This window comes from Pagrus pagrus (genome assembly GCF_965226575.1).
Source record: "Pagrus pagrus genome assembly, chromosome: 11".
In the NCBI taxonomy this organism is placed as follows: Eukaryota; Metazoa; Chordata; class Actinopteri; order Spariformes; family Sparidae; genus Pagrus; species Pagrus pagrus.
Window position 1 is genome coordinate 21566011 of NC_140195.1, and position 22325 is coordinate 21588335.

General features: G+C 38.8%; 1 protein-coding gene across 4 annotated transcripts in view; it reads left to right on the forward strand.

Moving 5' to 3' along the window:
- Positions 1-22325, forward strand: part of cacna1db (calcium channel, voltage-dependent, L type, alpha 1D subunit, b) — a 90516-nt gene that overhangs the window by 26215 nt on the left and 41976 nt on the right. For all 4 annotated transcript variants that reach the window (XM_084366584.1, XM_084366585.1, XM_084366586.1 and 1 more), the window contains exons 4-9: positions 11658-11797; positions 12304-12446; positions 16604-16756; positions 17956-18152; positions 20486-20589; positions 20867-21036. In XM_084366584.1, the coding sequence (XP_084222710.1) occupies positions 11658-11797; positions 12304-12446; positions 16604-16756; positions 17956-18152; positions 20486-20589; positions 20867-21036 (907 nt within the window). The remainder of the gene's footprint in view (positions 1-11657; positions 11798-12303; positions 12447-16603; positions 16757-17955; positions 18153-20485; positions 20590-20866; positions 21037-22325) is intronic.

The window sequence follows — 22325 nt, forward strand, 5'->3', positions numbered from 1 at the left end:
GGAAAAATAACAAGTTTTAGTGATACCTATTGGATGGATTGCCATGACATTTTGTATAAATAGGCCTATTCATCCTGCTCAGGGGATTAATCCTAATGATGTTGACAATCTGCTCCCTTTTCTCTCGGCCATCATGAGATCAACTTTTGACGTGCACTACTTTGTTTTATGACTAAATACCTGCAAAACTAATGATGTATTACTATAAACCTCAGCTGTCCTTTTTGTTTAGTACTAATGACCAAATGTAACATGCTAACACCAAAATAAGATGGGTAACACTTGCGTTGAGAGTAACCTAAAGCACTGCTATGCCTATACATCTTCAGAGACGCCCATGACTGTAGATTCTTGTCTCTTGATACAGTTTTCTTTTATGAAAGTGTTTTCATTTCTCTGGACGTAAGCAGAGGAGGCTGTTGATTCAGTGGAGCTGAAGGAAACCTTGCTTTAACAAGGCATCACGTGGGCTGTTTAAAAGGTGATACGTGCTCTATGACAAAATAGGAAGATTCATAGACTTAAATGTAAAAATGAAGTCCATCTGTATCACATCTCTTTAGGGAAGATATTTAACTATTAGTCACTACATACAGCTAGTTTCATTTTACAACTTAGTTTGTAGTGGTAAAATCCTGCATTGGTTCGTTGCAACAACTTTCTCATAACAGACAGTTTGTCACCTCCAGGAGAGTCGCAAATTTTCACATAACCACAATCCCAGTGACAGACTTCTCTCACAGCATGAGAGTCTCAATGATTATGTGAAGTTTTACAATTTGTTCCTCTAAACTTTTTTTTGCGAGGAAGTACCCAGTGCACAGTGGAGAGGCATACAGAAACCATGGCCATGTTCACATCCTCTTGACCACCATTTTCAAGATTCAAAGGTTTTATCTGTCACTAAGTCACTTAAAGACTAGTGTGCAATGAAAAAAAGTAATTAGGATTATAGTAAAAAAACAGAAAGATAAACAATATATATATTACAAGTTTTAAAATGTAAAAGGGTGTATTGGCAGTGTGGAGATAGGCAAGCTACAATAAACTGCAGTGCAAAGGATTCGACGAGTACGATCTGCTAGATGAGGCTGAGGATGTACGGGGGTCAGAGATCAGAGTTCGCCACCCTGATGGCCTGAGGAAAGAAGCTTTTGTTTTTTAGTCCCTGTGTGTTGGACTACAGAGGAGCTTTCCTGAGCGTAGAAGCTTCAGTAGTATATTGCTGCGTTGATGAGGATCCTTCATAATCCTACTTGCTCTGGCTCTGCACCTTCTGGTGCTTCAGTGTAGATCTCTGATGGAGCTCTACAGGCCTGAGCTGAGCAGACACCACACCCCACAGTATCTTCTTCTGGTCTGTAATAGTGTCTTTGTTAGTGTAAAGAGCTGTAGGTTTAATTAATGCTTTGGAAATCTAGTTCATGGGGTTTCTGATCTTTAAGGGAAGAGCACTTTGATAAACAATGTTGATGAATACATATAGTTTTGTTCTTGTAAAAAAAATATTTCCTGTTTGCATCATGTACCTCAGACTGACATCATCGCACCTCAGAGCATCATGGGATGCTAAAGTACCTGTTTGGCAGAGTGGGGGATGACCATGGTTAGACTGAACACACACACACACACACACACACACACACACACACACACACACACACACACACACACACACACACAGACACTGGCTGAGCCACATGGCATTGAGCGTTATGTCAGCTCGTGTTAGTGTCACTGTGTGTAGCGACATCGAGTGAACCCGTATATTGTTCTCCATTTGTGTGTGTGTGTGTGTGTGTTTGTGCCCCAGCTGATCTATTAGATAGGTCAGGCATGATGATGGTGGCAGGCCAGCCCTGGTCTCTGATCAATTTAAGCACACACACACACACACACACACACACACACACACACACACACACACACACACACACACACACACACACACACACACACACACACATATTGGTATACAGAATTAGAACAAGGGGAAATACCTGATAAACACAAAGCAAATCCATCATGTACAGTAGTGAAATCAAGGTGTACACGAACATTACTTGGTTATTTTACAGCTGTTATACAGTTAGCAACCTGTGACCTCCTGCACTCAATCTCACACTCGCTTTAAAAGCCTCATGAGGCAAATTGTGATTTCTAATATTAGGCTTACTGCAAATAAAACTGACTTGACACTCTCTGGATATCTCACACCTGCCTACCTGATTATTCGTAGTCTCTGACTTTGCTACTTTGTTAAAGTGACTTAAAATGTGTAAAATGTGTTTGGTATTCATATTGTAATGTATATTTTGGTTGCTGTTTTCAAAAGATTACTTTTTTCTGATAACTGTTGGGGAAATTGATTATTCAGTAATGGAGAAACTCATATTTAAGTAAAATTGACTTGAATACTAATAGATTGGATAAAAATGGGCACTGTGTAGTTTTAGAGCAGAAATTCAAACTCAGAATTTTCATATTTACAATATTAATGAGTTAATAATACAAACTCAGAGATATGAATTTTTACCAAAACAAGAAAACAAGCTGTTCTCAGAGGAAAATAAGGTCCCCAGAACACTGTTTTGAAGCTAGAAAGGTGGCAGGGTCCGCCACATATAAACAAACTTAAACAGTATGAAACTGTGTTGTCCTTTAAGGTCAGTTTGTTTATTCAGTTTATTCAGTCATGACAACAAAGAGAGTTTGTTTATTTAGTTGTTTGAGGCATTCAGTGAAGATCTTTCTCTTCTGATTAAAATTTCTTCCCCAAAACTACATTGTGCACCTTTAATGTCCAATTTACTAAAAACCATATTATTTGTACTTTCTGAGGTAAAATCAACTTTTTGTTAAACTTTTTAAACTCAGTATTTTAAGTAACATAATATCACCATCAATAATGAATGGTAACTTTAAATTTAATTAAATAATAGATAAGCCAAAACATGATTATAGTTAATCATAGTAACTATTACACTCTTAAACTTTACAGCAAAACATTTCTTCATAGTTTTAGTTTTAGTCATTTTATTGTTTGTTAACAGTCAAATAACTACTAACTAAAGTTGAATTAACCATGAATTAATTCATAAATTAATGTATTAATAAATGTATAAATGATGGTTATTATAAAGTTTTACTTACTTTCATTTTATTTAGTCTTTATCATTCACTCCAGCTCTCCTCAGCTTCGGTGAATCTGTAGCTCAAGTTGTCTGACTCGCGTGGACCATTGTGTGCCATTGGAAACTACAGATTACGAAGCACAGTGGTGCTTGAGACACACCTGTACCTCCATACTTATTCAGATCCCCATTGACATTATGCGCTCTCTGACATTTTACTTGCACTATTTTAGTAAATGCATCTCTGCCTCACATTCTTTCTTTCAGTGTGTTAAACAGCAGCTGACATTTGTCACAGCATCTCCTCGACATAAACAAAGACTGATGAGAAGAAGTGATAGAGGACAAGTCAGAGTGGCAGAGGTTTTTCTCTTCCTTCAGGCAAACAGCAAATAAACTGACACAGACGAAGATAAAAGTGCACACACTCTTTATTAATAATCAATGGATGAAACAATATTGAGTATCTAAACTGCTTTCGAGCCACGTAATCAAGCACAAATAACATTTTACAATTTAGTGATTTCTGCTTTTGGTTCAAGCAGTTTTGTCTTATAAGAGGACCGGATACACAAGATCTATAGCAATATCAATTTGTAGTTTGTGGTCATAAACACATTTTGTATGGTTGTGAAATGCAGGAAATTATGCTGCATAATTTATGTGGAAGGTTTTCTGTCTTAGCAGCTGCTTATCATCACGAGGGAGACAAATAAACCCACCCGCACTTCAGCAGGGATTCAAGCTGCTGGTTGCTTGAAAAATGTTTTCTTTTTTATTGTTGCCATTTTGTAAGATGACGTCTTAGGGAAGGAGATTGAGGAAAAAAAGAACCACTGTCTTAAAAGTCTTAAAAACACTCACCGATCTGAATAAGAATGAGCTTCCTTTTGTAATGGATTAGTTCAACATTTCGAGAAATATGCTTTGCTTTCCTGAGCTGGCGATAGCATCTAACTCTTGGTAATAAAATGAAATGTTCATATTTCCCAAAAAATCAAACTATTCCTGTGATAAACAATAAACCTTCAGACGTACAGGTGACAGCAGAATGAGGGCGTGTTGACCGGCTCACATCTTATTGAGTCAATCTGATGTAAAGAGGATTAGTTGTCAGCTGTTTGCTAACACCGTTGTTTCGTGTTGCATTACCTTTTTTTATTTAGACAGTTATGGACACGTAATCAAACATTTGAATACATTGCATTGCTGTCCAAGCAGTGCCTGTGTATTCATGCTGTAGCCAGTGTTTTCTAAATGCCAGATCACTGTAGTATCCACGGAAGAGAATCGAAAAATGAATCTAAATCAGACGGATACAATCACATTCAGATAATTAATTCAGTGGTCATTTGTAGTGGGACAGTGTTAAAAAATTAACTTGTTAGTATAACTGCAAAGATTCACACAACATAATGTGGCACTTGCAGAGTACAGCCACCTCGCCACTGCTGCCACCAGTTTCCCTTACTGGAGTAATAAATTGCAACCATTTTACAGCCTGATGCAGCTTTTTTGCTTTTTTACGATGCCCCCCCTTTTAACCCCAATTCTGTCTACGTTTCTTTTCTTGTTCTCCACTGCCTTTTTACTCTCGTATCCTTCATTCCCTTCACTTGCTCTGTCTCCTTCCTTCTCTCTTCCTCTCCTGCTCTTCTACTCTCTGTTTTCATCTCTGTGCCCTGCTGTAATCTGGTTACTGTAATCTTTTTCTTCATCAAATGATTGGCAGCAGTTTTACAGCCAAGGTCAAAAGCAACAAAAAGATTTTTAATAATGGATAGCATCATTTCAGACCATCACAGAGTCTACATTTTCCCCTGGTGAAAAAACATTTGGTCAGGGTTTTTATGGCAGCTGAAAAAGTTGTAATGTCTCACAGCTTTTCTTTTTTATTATAAACACCCCTGAAATGTTGTAGCTATAATGGGAATATTGTCTTAATAAGATGATGGCTTCTCTGGGGTCTACATGTCTTCATCTTTAAAGATTTCGAATGAAATGTGTTACAGCTGTGTGCGTGAGCAGGCAGGAGTTCAGTGCTCTGTTGAAAGACACTTCACCACGAGCTTCAGTGAATGACTTAATGACAGTTCAGAGGTGCCATCATTTGTTTTGATTTTGCTTTAGCAGCCTGTTTTGTTGGAACACCATGTCACCTTTCTCACAAATGCTGTTTATTTTACAGTATAATCGCTCTCTGCTTCACACTCATTTGGCTTCGACCACCTAATGGTAATTATGTTAACATCGTGCTTTAAAATGGCTGGTGCAAACAATGTCTAACTGTTGACGGTCAGTACAAAATACATAATTAATTACTTGCTCTTGAATTTGCTGCAGTGTGTTGGTTAACAGCAGTTTGTGGATTTTAACATCAAAACTTGATTACATCAGGAGAACAGAATCATTCAATGAGGGGAAATTACTGATGCAGCAGTGTTACTTTGACTCATCATATGACAGTTGCACACACACACACACACAAATTACCTATGTAGTGGGATATCTGTACACATCATGAACACACATCGCAAGCTCAGTTGAAGTTTGGAAAAGCTTGATTTTTGATTCACCTCTGCCAGATACAATCAAACTGAACTCCTGAACCTCAGAAACAACTTATTGTAAAAACAGGCATTTAGGTATTCAGATAATAATTTTGTTTAACAGGAGATGTTCCCAGTTTGTTGTGATTGTGGTTAAGCCAGGCTAAAAGGTCAATCATTAAAGCCATCATAATAGAGGGGATAAAGCCCTGAACCTCTTTATATTCACTGCACATCTCTGTTTTTAACCCACACCGTTATTGACTCCTCCTCTTGACTGAAAACATGCTCCGCAGTCTCCGTACATCCGAAAACATCATCTAGGACATTTTGTCCGTCCTCTGTACAGAGACTGCAAGCTTTCTTGGCTTTAGCAACCAAAATTTCTTGTCCAGCTCCCAAAACAGGGGATTTAGGGAGCTTACAGGACGCACTGCCGCTCCTTAAATCAATTAAGCTGCTTCGTTTTGTCTCTGCTTTGTGTGCCTATGTAGTGCTGTGGTTAGTGGAGAGGAAACACGTCTTAAAGTGAGGGAGGGTAAAAGTTCAAGGGAAAGGAGGACAGATGCAGTTAGGCCTCCTGCCTTCACTACAAAGGTAGCCAGTGACATTTGACTGCTGTAGAAAACATGCATGTAAAGTGTTCAAGGCATTTCCATACCTTCTCTGAAAGGTCTGCGTGCATCAGTGAAAACTCCCATTTATCTGACTGAGGATTGCTGTACCAGAGGCAGTTGTCTTAAGTCTCCCAACCTCAAGTCTCGTTCTCTGCCCACACATGAAACAAGCCTGATTTCCATGGCAACGTTATCCTTCTCACAGCTGTACTACAAGCGCAGAAGGAGATCACCAGCATGCACTAGTGCAGTGTTCTTCACTCTGCTCGGACACAGGGAACAAGAATAACCAAAAACCTTAACTGTTTCTGTTCAGATTTTGGGAAGCAGTTTACATGAAACAACACAGGCAGCTCTCTGGCTCGCTAGAATATATCAGTACAGCCATCGCATATCCTAGTCTCCTCCCCACTTCTTACAGAACAAAGGGTGGTCTAGAGAAGAGGGTTGAAGGGGTTCAGGTGCCTCTTGTCATCACTCTCTCCCCCTCCTGGTCAGCACTCGACCCCACTCTAATGCTGTCACACAGAAACAGCTCCAGGCCGGCGCCACATGTTACTCTCACACTCACTTTCTTTCCAGGAACAATAAAACAGATTAATATGTATTATGTAATACCGTGACATCATGCAATGTGTATAATAGATATCATGAGGTATGTAATAGGGCAGAGGACAACTGCTCTTTTCTGCTCAGATGGGGAAGTTACATGAGCACAGCTTTTCCTAAAACTAGTTCCAGTCATGACCCCCAGAAAAACCAGGCTGGTGTTTGTCATTTTTGACTCTTCTTTAATCTGTGGCCCTTCAGGTAAATTAGGTTTTCAACCTAACAGTGGGTAAAGTGTTGTTATTAATTAGCTATTAAAACCTTCAAACATGTGCTTTAGTATACACAAGTATACACTTTGAAATAACGTAGTAAAAAATAAACATACACATGTATATAGGCTAGTTTTTGTAAACAAATGCGATTGGTTTTATATCACTGGTACATGAAATATAATGTCAAAACAATTCTAGAATATTTTTTTTATTGTCCACAATCTGGAGACACCTGGACATTAACTCACGACCCACTGGGGGTCCTAACCCCAAAGTTGAGAACCAATGACCTGAACTGTGGGCTTTCTGATGGGTCTACATTTCTTCTGCTGAATTAGAGAAATGGCAGAACTTCAAATGTCCTGAAACGCAGGTTGAAAATATGAAGTGCCATCAAAAACAGCTGTTGTTTCTACACCAGTTAAATTTGTTTATTTATTGTTTTTTTTGCAAAAATCTGTATGTTTTTAAATCTGCTATAAGTGATATATTATTATTAAAGTGTTAAATAACTATATTCCAACATTAAGGAAGGACGTTAGCTAAAACAACTTTTTTTTCTCCTTTTCTTTCTTTTTGGTTTGGTGGTTGAAAAAATATCTTTTATTTCAAAAAATTGTTTTATCCTGCATTTGTATAATCAGAGAAAACCTCTGTAATACACAGGGAATAGGCATCATATGATGTCACTATTCAGATGTCGCAACTGTATAAAATACAATGTACTGCTAATACTTGTGTTACATTAAATAATAATATTCAGGCTAACACTCTCAAAGTAATGACGGCACAGTGTGAACTCGCTACTGAATGAGTGCATAAACACATTTTTCAAATTTGTTATATTTTCTCCCCTTCTAATGATTTTGATTTTGAACACCTGACAGATTTGTTTAGTACTTAAGCTTCGGTGTGTGTTGTTTCTACAGTGTTTGCGTTTCTGTCTGTAGGCCTATGTGTGTTAATTCAGTATGTAAATACTGCGCCATTTATTGTCTCCATTGTCTCGCAGTAATCTCCATTCTTCAGACACAGCCCTGTTGATTATCAGACTAACTCCCAGGTCACAACCTGAATGCAGTTGACTGAACTACACCCCCCCCCCACACACACACTTTGTCAGCTGTTCTCTAAGCAGAGGAGCGGACATTTCAGACCTATATAAACAACAGGATGATGGAACAAGAATGCTAGATTGGATGGAGGCAGGTGTGTGTGTTCGTGTGTGCTTTCGAAGGCTGTTATCAGTGTGAAACAGCTCTGAGTCATGACGCTTGTTGACCTTAACGGGCCATCGCCCAGCTACTGTAATGGCACACCACTCAGCTTGCACCAGTTGACAATTAGAAACAAGACAAAGACACGAGCATTGTAGGAAAAACAATATTTACTGTACACAACAGCTGAGTTGTGTCAATCATAGCATGATTTTTGCATGTTTTGGCACATTTACTAAGAATCAGGAATATTTAAAATTTTTGCTTCACATAATGCTTGAATTGTGATATTCATCGTAGTCAGTTATAGGGCTGCGTCTAATTTTCATGATTTATTGATTGTTTGGTCTTTAAAGTCGCAGTATGTAAGAATTTGAGTTAAATTCAGTATAATTATTAAACAGACATATTGACATTTTGACCTGATGATGTTGGTCATAAAAAGTCATTGAAATCAATTTTTATTACTGTTCGCCCTGAGGGGGACATGGACCAAAGTTTCACTACAAAAAACACACAAATTTCAGCCTCACGACGAGCTAAAGAATTCGACCTGTGGGAGAAGTCTCATGGCATCCATCTTATAGTTGCAATTTTTCTGTCTGGACCAAAGTTGTGCTGCTAGCATGGTTAAAAATATGTGCACACTTGATGTTCCTTCTGACAGATTATACAGCTCAAGCAAGGTTAAAGAGACTGCAGTCTGATTTTTATACTTTACAGAAATAAATGAAAGCCAGTGGCTGCCTGAAAAGAAGAAGAAATGTAATATGACTGAATGTAATGATAAGTAATCATGCCATCACGGAGCTAAAATGTTTTAACAGTAGCTGGTGTTTAAGTACACGTCCAAACTGTTGCTGTGTCTAAGTCGCATTGCCAAGAGTGTTCATAATCCCTGTGTGAAACTGTCTGTCTGGTTGGCTTGCTGCCTTTCAGAAGTGTGTGTGTACTACTGCGGGTTTCTCATGTGGGTGTGAAGTCTGAGCGCGCGTGTTACTGTTGTCGTCTTTTACAAGTGTGCATTTGTGTCTGTGTGGGCCTGTGTGTGTGCCGTCCGTGTGCACTTTGTGTGTTTGCGTCCTTTAAATCAACAAGAGAAGTGCTCAGCTTAATGGGCCTTAAAACCTGCCGACTCACTAACCTTTTGCATTGAGAGATACGGACGGAGAGAAAGAGAGAGAGAGAGTGAGTTTGTGTGTGGGAGAGACAGAGAGAGAGAGAGAGAGAAAGGGAGAGAAAAGTGAGATATGTAGGAGAGTGAAAGGTGTTTCTGTGAGATAGAAAGAAAGTGGTGGTGAGAAAGTGAAATAATGTGTAAGCACAATAAATAGATGGGAGTGGAAATGTCCAAATCCGGCGACCTGTTTCCATTACCAGACACCTTGTCGCCATGGAAACGGGCTGATGAGGCAGCAGGACATTCAGTATGACTGAAGAGTTTTCATCTTCGAGATGGCTCTGAAATATATTTGTTGTTGCTTAAGTGGTCATTGCTTTGGTGTTTCTGCACTACATTTCCCAGAGATCATCTGTCGATCAAACGGCACAAACATACTGTGTAATCATTTACCTTCAATTTTGTTCTGATGAGGCTCTGTTCATTCACTGTTCTTCTTTTTATTCCATGCTACTGACGTAGAATGCATCGCTTCCTTTGCCGTGTTTATGAGGGTCACGTGGTTCATAGCACAAGGCAATCATTTCATTCAGGTCTTCTCCACCTACATCCCTCAACAAAATACCAGAGTTACATGATTCACAATGCAGCTAGATGGAAAACCTTGAGCTCTGAAAAGAAAGGTTTTAGCTTAGAAAATGAAGAATCGAATTCTTGTATGAGGTTTAAATGTTTTTTTTCTATTTTACTGTGAATGCTACAGAATGACCATATAAAAGTTGCATAAAAAATAAAGATCCATGTAAATCTTTTTTGGCAAGAAAACATGAAAATGACGTATTTTGTGTCCTTCCAGCATGAGTGAAAAAACATTCCCCCTGACATAAAGACAGGTTTGTTAAACTAGCAGACATGCACAGTATGTGAATGTATTTAAAAGCAGTATATGTTCAGTTGGATTTGGATTTTACCCTCAGGATTTCACAAAAAAGTGTCTCTATGTCTCTAAAAACACATCTGTCTCCTGATAATCACTTCCTCAAACATCCTTAAAGACTTATAATCACTTGAATTGAAATACACCTGCTTGAATGGACACAGATGACAATAACAAATGTTCAGTTATATGAAATTGTGCTTTAAATTTGGTTGCATGTGTATGTATATATTTGGATCTAAAGTCTCAGTAACCTGGACCAAACTAAAAAGCTCTGACTCACAAACTGGAACATGATGACACATAAACTTACATTTACTCCACCCACTCATTAGATTCACTTCCTTCCTTGTGTGTAAATTTCAGATCTGATAAATTCATCATTCATCTCTCCCTCCCTCCCTCTCTCCCTTTTGCACCATCTCATATCTGTGTCATTATTAAAACTGGATTAATGAATCCTGCTGATGTTCTCGCTACATCACTCATTTTTATTAGTCAAATGAAGGGTGTAATAACCGTACTAAACATAGAGATACATGCAAACGTATTTTGGCCTTGGCTCGCAAAAATTTGTGTCAGCAGTAGATATTAGAACATAATTTACTATTAGTGTCACAGAGCTGACAATTTAATCAATCAATGCAGAATATTCTATTTGAAGAATAATGATTTTTGCAGCGCCAGTGTTTTACAAGCAAAATGATTCATATTTTTGCTCTCATTCAAAACATGGTGCACTATTTTACACAGTTTGTATTTTCAGTCGCCACTTTTTTATTTCTTTTTCTTTTTTTTTCAGAATTTCAGTCAGCTTGTCTTCTAGAGCCAATATGCGTCAAATCTCAGCTTGCAGGCAACATCTTGAAAGTGCCAAACCATACTTAAGTTTCACGTTGAACTGAGGTTTTTGCAACAGGATTGGGTTGGCGTTGAAACTGTGTGTATGGTGGCAAATTATTGTGTTAGGATGTCGCCATACACAACAGCAAAGCTGTGGATCTGATCAAAGTCAAGTCAAAGATATTTTTTTGCTTGCTTTGACAAAAAAAGAAACCAGTTGCCATGCTAACTGTTGTGGTTACCAGGGAAAATGTTATCTTAGTTGCTGTTCCTCATACCTGTTTGCCTCGTATTTAGGAACCCCCTATGCACACAGTGGATTCATCTGGTAAAGTTTAGGTAAACTAATAAACTTTTGCTCTTCTTTTCTCCCTCTCCCCCCTCCTGGTATTCTCCCTTCCTTTCCCTCTGTACAGGAAACAGTAGAATATGCCTTCCTGATCATTTTCACGATAGAGACATTTCTGAAGATTATTGCTTACGGCCTGGTCATGCACCAAAACTCCTACGTCAGAAACGGCTGGAACATGCTGGACTTTGTCATCGTCGTAGTGGGGTGAGTTCATAGGTTGCAGATAGGATCATATGGACGTGCAAGCAAACACACACAGTCAAAGGCAGAAATACATACTGTACAATCACACACATACAAACAGACATTCATGCATTGCAAAAGCATCTTAACTCGTATTGTGTCGATCACCAGCTTTATTCTCATGCAAGATGACGGTGATGTTTCTACACACATGGTTGCACAAACACACACACACACACATGGCCTTGTTGAGAGTGTTGGTTTATCAGTAGACCACCTGGCGCCAGTAGGACTTCAATGTAAACTGTGATGAGGGGTGAAAAACTCAAGGTAAATACACACAGACATAAAGGAAACACACATAAAGCATGCATATAAGCACACACAGGTGCAGTACAAAGAGGACAAATGACTTTGTTCTTTGCTTTCTGTCTTATTTGCTTTTATCTTTTCTGCTCTGTTTTCATGACATCGTTGTCACCACTCTCTTCTCCCTCCTACTCAAACCTCTGCCTCCCTCTCTCCAGGTTGTTCAGTGTGGTTCTGGAGATGATAACCAAAGACGCTGACTCTGGCAGCCAGTCTGGAGGCAAACCTGGGGGGTTTGATGTCAAGGCCCTCCGAGCCTTTCGCGTGCTCCGACCCCTTCGCCTTGTCTCTGGAGTCCCCAGTGAGTTAACACGGAGCTCTCAATTCACATGCTACCCAGACCTTTAATCAGGTTTGAGTTGGGTGGATGGGATAGCTGTCTGATCTCGAAGTAGAACCCTGCAAGATGGACTGAAATAGTTGAAAAAGGTGTAAATGCATTTGTCCTACACATGTTCAACCCTTCCCAATTGGAAGTACCTCAGCTACATGTTGAAGTAGCTGGTCCAAACTTTTGTCTCGCTCAAACTCCATCTGTGCAAAATATCCATGTGTGGTGCTAACCAGCTAGCTTAACAGTTGTAAGCACAATGTTATCCAGGGAGGAAATTTTAACTGCACTGCTGCTTCTTCTTGTACTTGAAATTTTAAAAAAGTTTTATGCACACCACCCTCTTGACTGGATGGTATCCTATAAAATATGCATCTATTGCAGAGCCACAGAGATGAATATAAATGACAAGTAAAAGATGAATAAAAGTGTATAAAATCTGGATTTAATCCAGATGTGAGACACTTATAAAAATTTAAGACACTCAAGTGTAAATGGGGCCAAGTCAATATATCTATACACTAACAAAAAATGTCTCACAGTAGAGCAAATACCTCCTCTAAGGCCCAACAGTCCCATGTTGTACTCACTCATAGATACCAGCCACCTAAATACGGCTGAATAACAACAACAACAACAACAATGGTGTAAAGGTCCTATAAAGCTAAATGGAGCTGCTGTGAGAGTCAGTCGGCCACAGTGCGTACACAACCATACAGTCTTGAGACAGATCTCATCAGGCAACATAAGTGAAAAAACCTGCGTGAGAGAAGTATTGATGTGTAGGAGTAAATGTCTTCAGTCAGCCTCAAAGCCTCAACACATACTTGCACAGTTCTAAATTATCATTCTTGTAAATAAAAGCAGGGAATTTTTCACACTGGTGGCTCCAAATGGCAGGTAACCTGTAATCTGGCACAGCACGGTCACCGCATTAGCCAGTCTGTAATGCTTTATATCAGACATACCAAACAGACAAGAGAAGCAAAATATGAGTCATTGTACAGTAAATCTGTTGAATGGTGACGTTTATCCTGTGAGAAGAAAAGTGAAAATACCTACACTGAAGGCAATTCAATGTGGAATCTGCTTCTCTTTGTCGTTGCCCAGCTTTGTGATTCACCATTGGCTGATAAATGGTGCGATTTTTTTCAAGGTCTTTGAGCTTGAAAGTGATTATTGGGTCTCACTCCTAACTCGTCAAACAGTTACGCTTTGGGATTAATAGTGATTTCAATACTGTGGAGAGTGTTTGTCCTTTCCATAAAACACATCAGTAAGACAAAAAAAGGAAAAGAAATGCAATATTGAACTTGCTTCAATTCATGATTTTGGTTCTCAGTTTCAGATCAGAGTAAGTAATTTTTTCGGACCATGTTAGGCCAAACAAAACAACGAGCCACACTAATCACTGGTTGACTTGAATATGTCAGGATTTTTGACTAACTATAATGTTTTCTGCCTAATAGGGTTTTGTATTGAATAGGAGTAGGCATCACAGAAATTAGTCAGAATGTGCAAGAGGCTTTCGTTACAAACAGGCTCCATCCATGTGACATGGATGGGGAGACAAGCTAGTTTTATATTTTTTATTAAGGACAATCAAGCAAAACTATTTGCAAAATATGAACATGGGTTGTGGAGAGAAAATGCTTCAGTAGTGGTAAGGTGGAATCTATGGATGAATGAGCAATGTGTATGCGTTCGCGTCAAAAGGAGCAAAATGTCAAGCCAAACCAAACCCTGAAGAAGTGGAGCCTGGGAGGGAGAAGGACCATGAGGGGGTTGGCATTTATAACCTTAGTGGAGGCCACATTAGGTTAACGACCATACCTGACTGCAGGCTCCTTCAAAAGAGGACAGGTTAGTCAATGCAGGCAGAAAAGGAGGGGTCTTAACACCGTTTTCACATTTAAGACATTTTGACACATCACAGTAGGAAAAGCACAGGTGTGAATAATAAAATGATTGATGGCTGATCCATGAGGCTGCCTCGGTTTCAGGGTCCTGGTATTGTGCATGCTGGTGTCATGAATTACAAGAACATTTGAATAGCCAGAGGCATTGTTAATGTTTTTAGTAACACCTGTGCTTTTCCTGCTACGACACATCAAAATGTCTGCTGTGAAAACGACCTATTAGAGAATTGCAGTGACCTTGTAATCTTATGATGGACAAATTCAAAACAACTTTAATGTTTTATATATGATACAAAATGAACAAAATGTATTTCTTCCCATTTACTTTTATCTATAAGTTAAGAGCTGTTGATGAGCTCAGGGAACAACATTCAGCTAGTGTCTAGCTAGCTGTGAGTGTGGCCAAAGTCATGTTAAAGGTTGGTGCTATTATATAAAGCTAACGCTGTATGCTTAAATAATATTTGCAGGCTACATTGAGCTTGCAAGATGAATAGCGTGAAGCCTACTATATAAACTACAATTGGAGTGTGAGCTGGGTAAAAATAAAGGTTATTGGCATTAGAGTCATTTACTGTCAAGCAGGTAGCACTCGCTAACTTTGAGCTAGTTAATTTTACCCGTGGAAACAAAGCAACAAAGGCAGTGGCAGCGCGCCATTACTCTCCGCTACTCCTAGAGGCAACTGCTGTCTTCCACTGCTTTTTCCTGCATAAAGGTAAAGAAGAGCAGAATGACGCTAATTTTTCTCATGAGCAAAATTATCTTTGTGAAAATTGACAGACTACCGTTGGCAATGAACAGCAGTGAGTTAACATTAGCCTGCGTAGCCCACGCTAATCTAACTTAGTTAGCGTAGGTGCATTTGTAAGAGGCTTAGCTAGCTAACACTAAATATTCTTCAAGGAAATGCTTGTGAGAACAAGAAGTTGTTTAGTTAATGTTAACTCTTTTTGTACACGACAATGGGTCTGACATGGCTTACTGGAACATTTAGATTATTGTATCATAAATCATTAATGGTATTAGTTACCCCTGTGCATTTTCTGCTATTCTAAGTCGAAAACAAAAATAATAAGGGATTGTATTTGAATGATTTCAGCCTCTTAAGACTGAAGAAACTGAACATTTCTTGTGACATTCACAATACAGTTTTTTAACCAAAAATACAAATAAGAAGCAGATTGGGACTGAGCCAACCAACTCTAAGCGTCAGTAATTAATGACCTAGCTAGCTGCGCCTTTAAATAACCTAAAAATGTATCAATATCACATCTGTTATAATGTATGATCACTCTGTAATACAAACCTGCTGCTTCCGTAGCCATGGCAACGTATTGTTCGCAGGTCTCACAGAGGAAAGGACCTCTGGGAAAGATGGAGTTGAGCTGAAATGACATTTTCAGTTCTGCTCGAGTTTAACATTTGTCTTTGTTGGGCTATGTCAGTTTAATTAAGCTGTGATTTCAGCTTGTTTACTGATGTCACAGAGACCGGTTTGTTTGCTTTCATGCCTAGTCAGTCATGATGGAGCTTCGAGATGTATAGATAATGCCATTATGACAACTGACAAATTGGATAGATTGCATTTGTTTGTCTTTGTGTGCGTGTGCGTGTAAAAACTTCTACTCTGCAGTATACAAAAAAGGGTGGCCACCCACCAGCTGAATAACCATCAACTGAACTCTGGCTGGCCTGCTGCTTTTGTTAGAGCTGAAACGATTAGCTGAATTGATTAGTCGGAAGTCAAACAAAGAAATTTGCAGCTGTTTGGTAACTAACTAATAATAATTTGTTTTTCAAGCAAAAGAAAAACAACAACAACAACAACAACAAAAAAACAGCCCCAGAATATCTCAGTTGTTGCATTTGTTGCTTTTATTTATCTTTTGTGATTCTGTCTTTAGATTTTGGACTGCTGCTTGGACATAAAAAGCAATATAGGGATGCCACCATGGGCTTTAGGGAATTGTGATGAGCATTTTTCACTACTCCTGGGGTTTAATTGGCTTGATAATTTAATTGGTAAAGGAGAGGAGACATTCTTGGAAGGCGGTTGAGTGAATAACTGAAACCCAATGTTAATTTGAATGAATCATTCTGGTCTTTTAGTTTGAGATACTCAAATTGAGAAATCCTGAGTTTACACGTGTATCTCTGTATTTACCTGTGTGTTCCCTCTGACCTTGACCTTGTGTATGTTTGCAGGTTTACAGGTGGTTTTAAACTCCATTATTAAAGCCATGGTTCCCCTGCTTCACATCGCTCTGCTGGTACTCTTCGTCATTATCATCTACGCCATCATCGGCTTGGAGCTCTTCATTGGCAAAATGCATGCCACATGCTACGTGATACAAACAGGTATGGTCGTGCAGAGAGTTTCGTTTATTTTGTCTTTCAGTATAATTTTGGTATCGTTCTGTTGACTTTTTTTCGTCTTTAACTTGAGCCAGACATTGAGCCTACAGTATGAACAGGCAAATACATCACTTCTGAGGATAGATACAGGATTTAGTCCGTGAGAATGAATGGACACATGTACCTTGTATGTGAATGGTGGCAAGCTGCTGAAAACAGGACAGAACAGCAGATGGTGGATTAAATCCAGTGATTAAATGACTAATATCTGGCTATTATGTAAACAGCCTTGACCTATACTCTAGCACTGCTTCCAACGTGGCAGAATTATTCAAGAAGGATACATTTATGTGTGTGACTTAATCACAGGGATTGGTTGTGTGCTATACAGGAATATGACTGCCATTTTTTCATGGAGTGCCTCTCTCTGTTTTCCCTCTCTCACACACACCTTTCACCTAATCTTTCCCTCTCGCTCTTGCTTTGATCTGTTTGTTTGTGGACGTCAGGAGAAGCATTGTAGACTTAAGTCAAGAGGTCATGACAGAGCAAGATGGAAGCTCCCTTTAATCCCCCCCTCCCTCCTGTCTCCTCTGTTGGTCCTGAGAAAGGCACTTACTTTGTGTTTTGTCTGTATGTGTGTGTGTGTGTGTGTGTGTGTGTGTGTGTGTGTGTGTGTGTGTGGAGGGGGGAGGTGTTCCATGTGTCATAATTTTCTGCAATGGTTATATAATGATTGCATGATTACAGAAAATCTAGTAATAAAGTGTAACCTAGAGGTCTGTATGTTGGGTGTGCTGACCTCCATGTGCTTGGTGATGCAGATTGAATAACTACTGTATGTGATTATCTTTTTTTAGACTGATTATAATGAACATAATGATCATAATGAACGTGATATACTGTTTTATACTGTGGTATGAAAATTGACGATTATCATACCGTCTACATTTGCTTATCTATGGGATTTATTTCTACCATATTAGTGTTATACAAAAAAATTACATTGTAATGTCACGTCAGTCATTCCATGTTGACTACACACTCATCATCTGTGACATCAGACTTAATATGATGGGCTTGTGTTTGAAACCATGTGGATATCACTTGTAATTGTTTTAATTTGAGCATTTTGTTAGCCTTTATCATGCACCATCATACCGCAGATTAACAGATGAATTCGTCTCACTCTGCGCCCCCAGGTGCCCTTGCAGAAGAAGAGCCAAGGCCGTGTGCAGTATCAGGGCACGGCCGTCATTGCCTGATCAATGATACAGTTTGCAAAGAGGGCTGGCAAGGCCCCAACAATGGCATCACCAACTTCGACAACTTTTTGTTTGCCATGCTCACCGTGTTCCAGTGCATCACCATGGAGGGCTGGACCGACGTTCTCTACTGGGTAATCTGCCACTCCACATCAAATTTACTCTGGTCACACCCAAACAGGGGCCATGTTTTCAGTATATTAATCCATGTATCTATTGTTGAGATTTTTGATTCTGACTGAACCTTGTGAAAGATCATGTTGCTTCTGGCATCTGGAATGCTGACAAAATTGTGAAGTGATGCATCGTGTACATTTTAAAGGTTACAGGTTAAATAAGATGACATATTTGTCTTGATTGAGCCATACAGAATTGACTTATTTGCTAAAAAGAGCAATTAAATGCTTCATCATTTTAAATAATGTCAAACATTATATTTTGTGTCAAAATTCAAGGATGGTAGTACTTTAATTTCTTGAGGTCTGAAAGAAGTGACATTAACTCGACACTATAAAGGTGATGTATAATATGGACAAAATTGACTAGATGACATAAAATGTGTACATGTATGTCATGATAATACTGATGTCTAAAGATAATTCAAAAGGTTTACAAAAAAATCTGCAGGCCACTGTACAAGACACACTCCTGATGCCCTTATAAAATCTCAAATGACATTATGTTACACTGTACCCTAAGCCTGAACCATCACCCTTCTTTCATTGAAATAACGAGTACGTTAAAACAAAAACATTTAAAAAAAATTCAGTCTCACCTCAGAACCCTCAGCTTCTCATTAGCAAAAATCTCCAACAGCTTTTAATTAGCCAAAACACTCAGCATTGAAGCTCAACTCAGAATGAGTTTTCATCACAATCCACCCACAGCTTTTTATTGATGGGGACCCTCATCTATGAAATAATGAACCTCTCTCCCTCCTTCTCTTTCTCTGTCGTCCTCTTTGCCTTTCTCTCTCTCTCACACACATACACACTCTTTACTTCTCTTATGCATGTATGTGTTACCATGGCAATCCCATGCTAATACTGCTGTGAAAATGGTGAAGGAAGGAAACTCGACACAAAAAGAAGACAGATGTGAGATAGATGGACGGATAGATTAAATTTGACCTCTGACCTTTCCTACAGAAATCAATCATGTATAGCTGCAGGGTGGGTGGATGCATTGTGCTGCGACTAGAGGCAGTCGGACTTGGTGCTATCTCTGGTGCCATGCCAGCCGGTGTAGGGTTTTTTGTAGAGGGAATATGAGTGTATAAGTAGAACTGCATGCATATACACACAGCGAAGAAAAGTTAAGTGTCAACTGTGTAGGTATTATTTGGACTGTGTAAAAGCCTAGTTGTGTGGTTATACAAGGATAGCTATCAACTCTTAGTGCCACATTACTGATACATATCTTACCTTCTAATACATCCTCCATTCATTACTGACCCAGTTGTCTCGCTCATGATGCCCTGTTGTGGTTACCGTTCGTCCTCCAGTTTTAACTGTAGCTTAGATTTGAAGATCTCCTTTCTTTTGAAGGACATGATGGACTTTGAACTGTCGATTACATTTTAAAATGTAATGTAAAATGTAAAATCCAGTATTGGAGTAGTAAGCAAAATGGGATTGTACTTGAAAAAGTACAAAGTAGATACTTGATTACACCAATGACTGTCCATGTGAGTTTACTTTCAATAATGAATGTTTTAAGTCTGTACCAGGAAGCATACTGTAAATAGCCACAACGTCCAGAAATGCCAAATGCTGTTTTTCTTCCATTGATTTACTTCATAGGTCATAGTGATGGGCGGGTCAGGGTTTTTTAATACTTGCACCAACCTGACCCAGTATGAGAGCCAATCCACACTGACTGACTCCTAAAAATACTCACTGCTCAACTGCCTGAACCCGACCCGACGGGCAAACTGCCAACTTTATGCATTCTAGCACAATTGTCAGGACTGAGGACTAAGACTTGGACAGAGACAAGACCAAGCACTGTGGCACTCTCCAAGGCACTGATCCTGCTGCTGGGACACGTGCATCACTTATAGGTGATAATACAGTATGTGTGGAGTCTGTATAAAGGTATAGGTGAGTAAAGGTGTTTTTTTACTGTCAGAAGGATGTGAAAAATAGCAGGCACCCACGTTATTCCAGCCCATTAGTCATTAATTCTTGAACAGCTGCAACACAAAGCCTGCTCAAACCAAAAATCTGGTAGACTTATACTACATATTAAACTACGCTGTAAATTTCTACTGATGTAAACATATGAGAAATTTAAGATATGATTCTCTTATTCTTTTCTTTTTCTAGCTTGTAATTTGTTCACTCTTTTCTTGAGTTATGAGTCTCTCAATTCAATTTAAGAGTTTCAGGAAACAGACAAGAATGGAGACAGGTGTAGTGACATGTGTAATCCTCTCTTCTCCCTCTCTGCTTGTGTTTCTATTTAGATGAATGATGCAATGGGCTTTGAGCTGCCATGGGTCTACTTTGTCAGTCTGGTCATCTTTGGATCCTTCTTTGTTCTCAATTTGGTTTTGGGTGTGTTGAGCGGGTAGGTTTTGTCTGTGCCTGTGTTTGTTTGTTGAAGTTTTTTTTTGTCTTTCCTTTTTTTTCTATTTGCAAGTATGCCTTTTTTTCCTTTTCTATAACTGATGATTTTTTATTAATGGTTTTGATGTGCTAAACGCCACCAAACACCTTATCAGACACAAAATAAGTATATATCCTTATACCAGGATAAGCAGGTGTAGAAAATTGCGAGGTTGAATGTTTATCTGTTTTTACTGATCCTCTACAGTTCTATCTGACTTATACCTTATCCTGTCCAGAGAGTTTTCCAAAGAGCGAGAGAAGGCCAAGGCTCGCGGAGATTTCCAGAAGCTACGTGAGAAACAGCAGTTAGAGGAAGACCTGAAGGGCTACCTGGACTGGATCACCCAGGCCGAGGACATTGACCCTGAGAACGAAGAGGAGGGAGATGAGGAGGGCAAGCGCAACCGTGAGTTACCTGGATTTAATTCATTTTGTCCCTCTGTACTTGTTTAATGAAGAATGCAAACAAAACTGTGAGTTACCAAGCCTTATGTTCTCCTGCCTTTAATAATTTTGCACATTGACAGTGAAAGGAGGCAGGGAGGAGGGCAAACCATTGCTCATCTATCTGTCGTCCACTCTGACAAGCTCACTGATGCTTTGGCTTTAGTGTGTCATAAAGGAAATGTTTTATGTATCTGGAGAAAGTTGCCCTGGCTCAGCTGTTTCACTGTTAAGAAAGACACTGATACATGATCATTTTACATGACCTTTTTTTTTCCTCAATTAGTTGTTGACCGAAATGTAGAAATGACATGCTGACAAACACACAACACACAAACTACACACAAACATCACCTCACAACGATGCATTCAGTATTCAATGAAATCTGTCTTTCTCCAGGAATCAACACACTGTATATACACCACTGAATTATTTCAGAACACACTGAACCACATTGAGACATTCACCATCTGCCTCTTAAGACGTGTTCATACATTGTATTTTTCTGCTATTTCATAGTGCCGTCATCTATGACACTGCTGCCATTAGATAGGTCAGGGATAGAATTATTTAAATCCATGCACATCTTCTGTTTGTTCATCATTTGTATATTAGTCACAATGTGCTGCAGTATCGCTTAGTTATAAATATTTCACATACAAATACAGTAACCTCAATGTATTACACACGTAGATAATCATGATTATCTGTTAAAATTAGGTTTGTACAAGTATTTTGGTTCCACTGTTACCATGGAATGAAATTTGACAGCCATCATAACGTGTACAATTACTTATCTAGGGTACTACGTTCTACCAAATTAGTGTCATTAAACAAATATAGGACAAAATGTTTTGTGAAATTACAATAATGTTAAGGACCATTGTTAATAATAAGAATACTACTACTACTTCTACTGCTATGACTACTACTATTACTACTACTCATAATTTAAGAAACATCTTGCGTAGACTGTCAGTGCATTGAGAAGTATCAGAATCAGAAATAATTTATTGTGTTGTTGTATATTTATTGTATATTTTATTGCAAATTCTATTGTATATTGGGTTACATTACGGTTGCCCCTTCTAGAATAGAAATGTCACAGCATAGAACAATTATAAGAAAAACATAAAATAGATAATTGAAAGTATATAAGAACAAAAATATGCACCAATAATAATATAAAATAGAAACATAATAAGTATAAGGAATTGCTTAATTTCTTGTGTCTGCAGTAGTTACACATC